General features: G+C 32.8%; 1 protein-coding gene across 6 annotated transcripts in view; it reads right to left on the minus strand.

The window, feature by feature from the left end:
• LOC137622962 (transcription factor CP2-like) overlaps positions 1-11267 on the minus strand; it is a 230113-nt gene that overhangs the window by 12349 nt on the left and 206497 nt on the right. For all 6 annotated transcript variants that reach the window (XM_068353553.1, XM_068353555.1, XM_068353552.1 and 3 more), the window contains 6 exons: positions 6268-6390; positions 5879-6002; positions 4421-4531; positions 1684-1755; positions 746-820; positions 478-588 (listed from right to left, as the gene is read on the minus strand). In XM_068353553.1, coding sequence (XP_068209654.1) covers positions 478-588; positions 746-820; positions 1684-1755; positions 4421-4531; positions 5879-6002; positions 6268-6390 — 616 coding nt within the window. The remainder of the gene's footprint in view (positions 1-477; positions 589-745; positions 821-1683; positions 1756-4420; positions 4532-5878; positions 6003-6267; positions 6391-11267) is intronic.

The raw sequence follows: 11267 nt of genomic DNA on the forward strand, positions 1-11267 counted from the left end.
TATAATTCTTAAGTTTGTCACCCAATCTGCACATTAAAATGTATCAACTAATGAATGTTGGGTAAGAATTATTAAAATAATGTGGTACAAGGCATTACTTTACTAACCAATAGCCAACAAAAGAATTCAAACGGATTAATTTCCAGTAAAAATAGCAAATACCCCATTAATTAACTTGATGAATAGCTTAGTCTGCTTAAATCTATAATTATAACTAAAAATATGATTTACAATACTTTCAAATTCAATAACTAAGCCAGAAGTATAAAAAATTATCAATGTATGCTTTGCTGAACGACTTGGGAAGCAATGACATACCACTGGATTCAGCAATAAATATTCAATGGTGCTGTAATTATTTCAAGAGGACAAGTGATAGCAGCCATTTTTTACTGTTATCATGTTAAAAAAAAAAAATCAGAAAAATCTATAGCACTTTGACCAATGGATCAGACACCATAAAAATAAACTGCCTACCTCTGTCAGTATTGTACATTCACAGGAAGGCTGATATTTCTCCTGTTCAGCCACAGGACGTTTTAGAATTTTTTCCCTGTCTTGTTTATGTTTTCTGTCTGCTCCTTTTAGCTAAAGAAAAAAAAAAAGCATAAAATCCTCGGTTAAAAAAGGTAATACAATTAAAGAACTTCTTATTAGTATTCACCATAAAAAAAAATGTCAGTTTCATTATATATAACCATAATTTATTTCACAACAGCTAGATTAGTAACAACCAAATACATACCTTAAATACTTTGATTTGACATGCACACACATGCAACTGCTCTAAACCTGAGTCTGTTTTAGCGTAAGTTTCAACCTGAAATGGAATATTCATTACAAATGTAGTTGAAGTACCCCCAGGTTCTCCAAATATTATATGCATATTAACAATTTCATGCATCAAAAGTAATGCTCCAAGTAGTTTATGCCCTTTTCTACATGTATTCAATGTTGAGAAAGCTATCTTACCACATAATTAATTATTCAGTATCAAATAATTACATTACAAACTCTTCAAGAGCAGGATCCCCATCATTTGGAAAAGAATCTCAATAGTCTTAAATCAGTTTATGAGAAAACTATTTACAATACAGTACATCAAATAAACCTAACTTTCCCCTTTGAAACATTTTGATATAAGCTTATAAAAAACTATAAATGTTCAAGGACAATAAATACTATAACCATGATGGAATATTTAGAATTAATTATTTGAATATATTACAACGAATACAGAACAAGCCCTAATAAAAATAAAAAAAGTCATTACATGCTTGAATATCCTTGAAAATTCACTTATACAGTAAAGTATAACAGTATCAGTTACAATGTACTCCCCCCTATTAAAGAGTATGCTATAGTCAATTTGGTCTTTACTGTACATAATACCTTGCTTTTGTCTTTTCAGTCAAGATGCAATCACACACTTATAATCATGAATGCATCTTTGATGAAGTCATGAAAGCAATGAAGTCATGAAAGCAGTTATATAACACAAAATACAACATGGCATATTTAGTAATACAAGGTAACACGAGAGAGAAAATTGAGACTGATGCTATTATATATGTGAATTTTCAAGCCCTAGAGTACTAATGGTTTTATGTCTTTTTCATTTAGTGTTATATGTACAGTAATTTAATTTTCTTTTCAACACAACTAAATCAACATAAGAATTACCTGAATACGGAATGGAACACCCTTTTCACCCCCATGCTTCTTTGGAGTAAATTCTGTGCTGATGCAATTTACCTGTGAAAGAATATACATTCAATTATAAAATATTCTATCTTATTTATATAGACTAACAATTTAAAAAAAACTACAGATTTCAATAGAAAAGCCCCACACATGATGATTCATAATGCGCGCAGTGTTCAATGGATGTGTTGAAAAATGACTTTTTCAACACGAAGCTACATCACCATGTTGATGGGCAGGCCCGATTTCATGGGTCTGCTCAGAGTTGCATCATCTTTCAAAGTGGGAGGACATTAGCTCAGCTCCAGTTCCAATGGGTAAATCATCAGCATACATCCTCTCTCAATGAAAGCTGAACTCCTACTGGGCAGCTAGCGCGCAAAAACAAGTGAGCAGTGTTGCAGTACAGTTTGGCCACTGGTAATTTTTTCAACACCACTACTGCATCAAGAGGCTGATACATGATGCATAGTGTGTACTAGGCTTAAGTCTTGCCACTAGACTTAGACGTGCACAGAGCTGGCCATAACAGTTTATCTTTAAACAATTAAATATATTTTTAAAAAGCACCTTTAAAAGTTTTATCTAGAGCTGAAAACGGTTGCAGTATGATTCAGTTCAAGATACCTCTATTTTAAACAGGTACCACAGTGTGTTAAAATATTTGATACTAGAAAACTTGTTCTTAAGTTTTTGGGCCAACAAGGAAATGGGATTGGATGTTTTTGATGATTAAACAGGTGGTTATTTTCCTGTTCCTATTCATCAGGACTACAGGAAATTCCATATGTTTATGGATGTCTACAAAATATATCAATTCAAGTGTCTGTGTTTTGAACTTCAGACTGCCCCTCAGGTATTCCCCAGGGTGATAGCTCAACCTTGAAATGGTTGAGATTTCTGAGCATCAGAGTTCTATTGTACTTAGGACAAATGGATAACTTTGAACACATCCTAAAAGAAGATTTGTCTATCAGGTATGGTTGCTGAAGTTACTAAGGAGGTTGCAAGTCCTAGTCAATACGAAAATATCCCTTGTGATCCTGAATCAAAGGATTCTATATTTGGGAATGATTAAGAGCAACAATTCCTTTTTGGGCTTTTCTGTTGGAAAAGAGGATTCATTGCTTCCTGCATTTGTTGGAGAAGTTCAAACAGTTGATAGCACACTAAGTAGATGAAGCTTCTAGGGACCTGGCGTCTCTAAAGAAATTTGTTTTGACGAGACAGTCAAGGATGAAGGCTTTCGGGGTAAATTTCAAGTATCATTGGAACAGAATCTCCTACATGAACACGGTATGTGTTCTGTTAATTCAGAACCAGCTAGAACTGGTAAAATGGTGGGACAACTCTTGTCTTTTGGCTCAGGGTATGTTGTTGGAAGTAAAGGTTCCAGATGTGTGTTTTCATGGATGATTCCCATAAAAGCTAGGATCAACTTTGAATTATCTTCACAAGTCTGGAAGGTGGTCGGAAAGGAAATCAACATTACAAATAAATTTCCAGGGACATTTAGCTGCACCTAGACCCTTCAGGCTCAAGAGTCTCTGATGATAGGAGAAGTTTTTCACAATACTAGCTTACATTCAGAAAAAGGGGAGCACAAGGTCGGATTCCTTATTCCATATAGTGGAAGTACTCTTCCCTTGGACAGACCTGAAAGGGCATAACTCCTCTACTTCAGCTTATATCAAGGAAATTAAATGTCATGTAATGGCAGATTAGTTATCCAGAAAGCAGCAAATTACAAATGAGCAGTCTCTACATTCTTTTATGTGTCATGTGATGTATAAGTAATATTGAATGAGTACTGATAGGTTTTTCCTATTAATTAAACTCTTTGAACTCGTATTAAGTTAAAGTTTAGTATTAATTTTTCAATGAGTTGGGTACAGTTGGGTACCGAGGTAGGTACTGAAAGTGTGTATTAGGGAGTAATTACATTAATTAAAATTCTTCAAGTTGGTATTAATCTTTAGACTGTCATGGGTATTTAGTATTAAATTTTTTCTCAATCTGGATTCGTGAGGTACATGCGATTTGCTACTTTTCGGGCTGTTACGTTAAGCTAATGATTATTTGTGTGATTGTCCCAGCTCGAATATTAAATTGAATGGATCTTCCCTTCAATTCACTATTTCACCACCATCAGTGTGTGAGTTAGCCTTATGAACCTCAGGTGAGATTCATAAAATAAATCTAATGAGATTCATGAATTAATTAAACTGATAAAAAAAAATCAATCCATTATACAAACCGGAGATTCACATCATGCCCCGTACCTTCGCACTATCTCATGATATCAAGATGATGTTGAATATGTTTTGATTTTAAGACTGAAATAACTATTACTATTTGGCTTGCCCAAGAACACAAATTCCCATACACTGCCATAAAAACACAATATTCCTCTAGAAAGGCATGACTATTTCAGTGAGAGAAAACGGGAAAATCAAGATTTTTATGAAAGACATACATTTAGCTAGCTTCGAGAAGGAAGGTTTATGAATCTCAGGCGAGTATAACGCTAAACTTATCATCAAAATTCTCTTTTTCTTATTTATTATTTTGATAACCAATGTTCAATTTAATAAATATTCAAAAAATTATTCTGGATCTTTTGTACTTAGAAATTCTACCAAAAGATTTTAAAGGTAAAGCATGCATGATTAGCAACATCCAAATACATATCATGCTGAAAAGAAAAGCTTCTCACCTTTATGTACACCCCCACTTCTTTCGTTGGATCCCAGTCAAATTCACATGTGTTGAGATTACGCGAGCTTTGATTTACATCAAATACTCCATATGACAATGGAATATCAAGCTGGAAAAGATAAGTACTTTTGTTAATAATCACAAAAACAAAAATTTCAATTACAAATGACAGGAAGAATATTAGGATTTGGATCTTTAACATACAGAAATTAATAACACTATGTTTTAATAAATAATGAATGAAGTAAAGTAAGTCATAAACTCTCAATAACAATTCAGATAAGATCAACTTCACAACATATGATTTACTCCCTGACATTTGTGGACTAATTTCAGGAGAGAGAGAGAGAGAGCGAGAGAGAGAGCGAGAGAGAGAGCGAGAGAGCGAGAGAGAGAGAGAGAAATCATACTTTATACTTGAGAATGATAACAATAATCACACAGTATTTCTCCTAAAATATATTACACTATCTTTTCCAATTGAGTTGAACTAACAATGATATGGAATCATCATCATCATTGCTTTGTCATTTAACCAGGCCTTGAGTAAGAATAACATCTCTCATACAGCTAGCCCAACCCTATTTCACTCGAATCCATAAGTCCAACGAATTTCATAGCATTCATTCTATCTGCTCTCATACGAATACAAATATTGGGTATCATTAGTCATCCCTAGTAATCAACTACTGTATATTGATAATCATTTTTTATTCAAATACAGCTATTCTTCTTTGACTATTTTTTTTAATCAATACTGTACTCCATTTCAACATAATTTATGCTTTTTTTTAAATTATAAATAATACACTTTTATGGGTACAGTACTTGTACTTTTCAGCTATAGTCAAAGCAGTCTATATGATGGTATTAACAAGGAATGAATTCATATTAGAAACATGAATAAGATCAAGAATAACACAGCTACGATAAATTGGCAAAAAAAAAATAAAAAACAGAACATTTCAAAACAAAAAACATTAACAGAATGAGAGTAATTGATGAAGAAGAAAATTAATGAAATGAACTAATGTTTTACAAGGAGATGAAACCACACCAAGCTATGTGCCAAAAGAGCAGAGGAACAAAAAATATAAAGGGTATTCAAGTTAGCAAAATACTTATAAGCAAAAATTAGAGCATGAGTTGGCACCAAAAATTAAGTACAATAACAAGGCAAAATGCAAATTGAAACTGAATTATCTAAATTAATATAGGATGTAATTACAAAACAATAATAAAAAAAAGGACCATTTCATATCATAAGTCTTTCAAAACCATGACCTTACTCGACTCAGGTCAACTTTATTATGAGCAACCAGGTGAAATGTGAAGTCTTAATCTCCCACCAAACACGATGAAAAGTATAGGATAAAATATTTACCTTAACATATTTTGTCACCTAATGACAGGGCTAAACAATCAAATTTAATGTTAAAGACAAGCAATAACTCACCTCCAATATTCTTTCTCCGGGTCTCATTTGTCGCCAACTCTCAAGCTGCTCTCTCTCCATATATTGTAATCTTCGTTCGTGAAAACAAACGCGAATAACTGTGTGGTAAAGCTTTCCCTTACAACTGCAAAGATACATACAAATATCAGTTTATATATATCTATTTATCTATCTATATAGATAGATAAATAGATAGATAGATAGATAGATCTATCTATCTATCTCTATCTATCAAGGTCGATACACCATTCCCAAATCAAAGGGCAGTCCTGCAATTTTCAAACTCTGATCTAACACTATAATGCTGTACATATCTGATGAATATAAACATTTCTGCTTATCCCACATTAAATAAAACTAAAAAAAAAAAAAACACAAATTACTCTTACCTAGTAAGATCACCCAACTTCTTAACTTTGATTTCATACGACTGGCCTTGATTAAGGTACGACAAACTCTCCTCATTTACTTTTGTAGCAATAGAAGTTGCAGCTCCCAAAATGTACTGGAATCTGAAAGAAGAATTTATGAATTAGTTTCCTCATACCACTGTCCATTGAAAAACTTTAAAATTACCCAATGAAAAGTATCCTAACAATTATCATTATCACTACTCGCAATGGCATTCCAACAGGGTATAGTATTGAATATTCTTTGTGGCAAGTCTGCTCCTAGTTGCATTGCTTTCTGCTGTTACTTTTCACCTGTTCCCTTATTCTCCATGCTTCAAATTTCAGTTATCAAAAGAATCTTTCTGGAGACCCTTACGAGTCTCAAAGCATTAATTGGTACATAAAGAATAAAAAAGCTAAAATTAGTGCATGGTGCACATTATGGGGTATGAAGTTGAATCCTAACAAAACTCAAAGTGTGATTGTAAGTAGGCCAAGGACGGTGGCTCCTCAACATCCGGATCTCAGTATTGATAAGGTTTTTTTAAATTTGTATGACTTTTAAAATTTTAGATGTGATTCCCGACAACAAACTTACTTTTGAGAAACACTTTAGGTCTGTGTCTTCTTCAAGTGCACAAAAAATTGGCTTATTGAGAAAGTCTTTCAAGATTTTCGGTGATCAATCTATTCTGAAGGAGTTTTAATTCTTTCATTCTATATTGTTTAGAGTATTTTCTCCTTTCTGGTCTTCAGCTTCTGATTCTCATCTTAATTTATTGGACAGAAACTTACGGTCTATTAAATTTCTTATTCCTGATCTAGATATTAATCTTTGGCACCGTCGTTCAATTAGTTCATTATGCATGTTGCATAAGGTTTTTCATAACTCTGACCATCCTTTACATTTTATTGAAAGAATATCTTTTTATAACACTAACGCAACTTTTTAGGTTTTTTCCACACATTTTATATTACATATCAAATATTACCAATGTATGGACCCTCTTTTATTTACTTTTAATATTAGAAAGGGTTTTATCACTGAATAGTTTACAGGTGTTTGCTCTAAAGTTAAGTACATTAGTTTTTCATTATTGCATTGTGCAAGGAGGAAAATTGTGTGAAGGCTGGGTACAAAGAAGCGCAGGCGGTTTGAAAACACCAGGCTGCGACAGCAGTACTTACTGCAAGTAAGCGAAACCTTATTTAAATATTACACATATCTCTGAACCTCGAATAACCGAAACCACAAAGACAGACCCAAGAAGACAGAGGACCGACTGTAGTTTAAACAGTAACACTTTTTCCGAATTTTACGGCTTTTCAAGTATTGCTAATAATCAAAATAAAAAAATAATGTAAATATAGAGGAAATCCTATAAGTCAGTGCAATACCTTGGGTATCTATTAGCTGAAGCAGCATTTATGACTTTCATGAAGTGGGAAAAAAATTTCAAAATGGCAAATTAAATCCAATCACAAAAATAATCTAAACTACTAAGCAACACCTTTTCAATTTCAACCACAAAAAGAAAAAAAAAAACCATATAAGCACAACTTCTTAAAACTAGTAATTTTAAGCAATTCCTTAGAAATACAGTACCGTAAGATGAGAAACTTCTAAAAATATCAACTGTTGGACACACATTTAACCTAGTAAAAAAAAAAATTGGTATGTGAAATCTGCAGTTTCACAGAGAACAGAGTCAAAGAGCACATACTTTTCACTAAAAACATATTTGATATAAATATTCATAAGGAATGAGAGAGAAGGGAAACAGAATTTTAATATTTTGATAATTACCTGTTAGTCACATTCCTAACATATATGAGGCAGGAGCTTCTCAACCTTAAACAAAAAACTTTAATCTTTTCTTTCCCTACCCCTATATCCCTCCTGTCCATAGACCAAAAACCATGTTTTTGTACTCATAATTAAGGACAGAAACCACATGCAATTTTTCACTAATAAAACAATTTGCATGAGGCTTTAAATAATAGTACTGTATTTGAAAATCACCTTAGATGAAAATTGAAGCCGAGCTGTATAATTCCCTATGCTTATGGGGACCGTCCGCTATGGTGTTTGACAGAACAACTTCAAAAAATCGAAAATCGTTTTATTGTTTCTACGTAAGCAGAAACATATCGTACATACTCTCCACAAGTTTCAGCCAATTATTTTTACAAATAATGAAGATAAAGCAGTCTTTAAATGATGACGTTATCTTTACTGCACCGTCTGCATGACTTAGTTTGACAGAACCGTCTTTGCGCGCTTATTTTTGCATTAATATAGCGATTTTTTCACTTATATTTCGAAATCTCATACGTCTGGCTGAGATGGGAGGCACTAGTAGAGGGTAGGCGATCTACGAGAAGAACAGCCAGTCTTCAAAGACGTATAAAAGTTACGTTGCATGTGTGTTTTACTTGCAGTTCGTATGTACATTGTGCTTTCACAACGTCCTCGTCAACTTTATAGCTAGGCCAATGTTACCTAAGGTCAAAGAAAGAACAAAAAGTAAGCAGAGAGCAACAAAAAAGAGCCAAAAAGAGAGGGAAACATAAAAAAAGTACAAAGCTGGAACATTCTAACTAAAATTGCAAACAATGAGAGGTCGCTGGCAACTCATGACACCCTTCCACCAAGTGTATTAGTAAGCATATGTGTATCTATGTAAATATGTATGTGTATATATGTATATATATATATATATATATATATATATATATATATATACATATATATATATATATATATATATATATATATAAATATATATATATAAATATATATATATAAATATATATATATAAATATATATATATATATATATATATATATATATATATATATCTATACATATATATCTATACATATATATATATATATATATATATATATATATATATATATATATATATATATATATATATATATATATATATATATATATATATATCTATACATATATATATATATATATATATATATATATATATATATATATATATATATATATATATATATCTATACATATATATATATCTATACATATATATATATCTATACATATATATATATATACATTATATATATATATATATATATATATATATATATATATATATATATATATATATATATACATATATATATACTATATATATATATATATATATGTATATATATATATATATATATATATATACAGTGGAACCTCTACATACGAACGTATCTACATCCGAATTTTCCAACATACGAAGTAAAATTCGAGCAATTTTTCGACTCTACACCCGAATTTTATTTCGACACACGAAGTAAGCAATTTTCGTCGTACCGGTTGTATCCGAATTTTTCGACACGCAAAGTACAATTCGAACACGTTCCTACTCTACACCCGAATTTTTTTTCGACACCCGAAGTAAACAATACCCGTACGCGTAGGTGGTACTCATAGCGCCGGATGTATTTTTTATTTCCGCCGATAGAAGGCAGCATTTCTACTTCGGAGGGACCCTCAATTAGCATGGCTTGGGACATTCCTCTATTCTCGTCGGCTTCGTGTGGTTGTGCCCAGTGCGTTCTGCTATTAACTGTGTTTTAATCGTGATTTTTTACGTTCATCCTTTTACGGTATTTTATGTAAATCATGGGTCCTAAAAGGCTTAGTTTCGCAAGTGGTAGTGGTAGTGGTGAGAAAAGGAATTAGGAAATGCTTTCTCTAGAAGTAAAGCAAGGAATTATTGAAAAGCATGAGAGAGAGGGAGAGAGAGAGAGAGAGAGAGAGAGAGAGAGAGAGAGAGAGAGAGAGAGAGAGAGATGTTACTACTGAACGTTTGATGGAGATTAAGCATCAAGGAGAGAGAGAGAGAGAGAGAGAGAGAGAGAGAGAGAGAGAGAGAGAGAGAGAGAGAGAGAGAGAGAGAGAGAGAGAGAGAGAGAGAGAATGTTACTACTGAACATTTGATGGAGATTAAGCATCAAGGAGAGAGAGAGAGAGAGAGAGAATGTTACTACTGAACATTTGATGGAGATTAAGCATCAAGGAGAGAGAGAGAGAGAGAGAGAGAGAGAGAGAGAGAGAGAGAGAGACAGAGAGAGAGAGAGAGAGAGACTCTAAAAACATAAATCACGTTTTGAGTGTGAGTGAACTTGCAAAAGAACATCACGACGAACTTACTACAGAGGAGCTCAAGGAACTCCATGCTATGTCTGAGCACATGAGTGATGACAAGGAAGGGATCGAGGAGGTAAAACATGTGTTAGGTTCGGCGCAAATAAAAGGTGTTAGGAAAATATCAAGACGTGGTCGACTTCATCGACAAATACCATCCAAAAAATTTGCTGGTTTGTCGTGTAGTTGCGCAGTTCGATGATGTTTGCCTAACTCATTTTCGAAACATTCTGAAAAGCCGTACCAAGCAACTTTCTATCGATAGCTTCTTTAAAAAAACTACAAAGCGAACTCGTGATGAAGAGGATGGAAGTGGTTCAAAGAAAACGGCAAAGAGTGAAGAGGAAAAAATTCAATCAATTATAAGTGGAGAGAGTGAAAGTGATTAAAATTAATCATCCAAAAGAAAAAAAGAAAATGTAAAAAAATAATATAAAATATGAAAATAAAAAAAATAAATAAGCTAAGTTAGGTTAAAGTTCACTTAGTGTAAGTTAGAATAAGTTACGGTAGTGTACGTTTATCGTAGTCAACCTCTCTACCTCCTCGCCGCTCGTCCGTCTCCTCTCTGCGTAGCAAGACCAACAACACCTGCGCTGGACTTCCTAAGGTGAAGTGACGCTAAAAACCCGTTTCTTATTTATCATTTTTTGATAATTATTCTTTTTTACATGTCTATTATCTAATTTAGTGTGCATATTGTCATGTGTAATTATGTGTAGTAATTTATTAAGGAGTTATCATAGGTTTTTGGGCTCAACCACAGATTAATCCTATTTCAATGTATTCTTATGGGAAAATTCGTTTCGACAT

Source organism: Palaemon carinicauda, chromosome 30 (genome assembly GCF_036898095.1).
Source record: "Palaemon carinicauda isolate YSFRI2023 chromosome 30, ASM3689809v2, whole genome shotgun sequence".
Taxonomy (NCBI): Eukaryota; Metazoa; Arthropoda; class Malacostraca; order Decapoda; family Palaemonidae; genus Palaemon; species Palaemon carinicauda.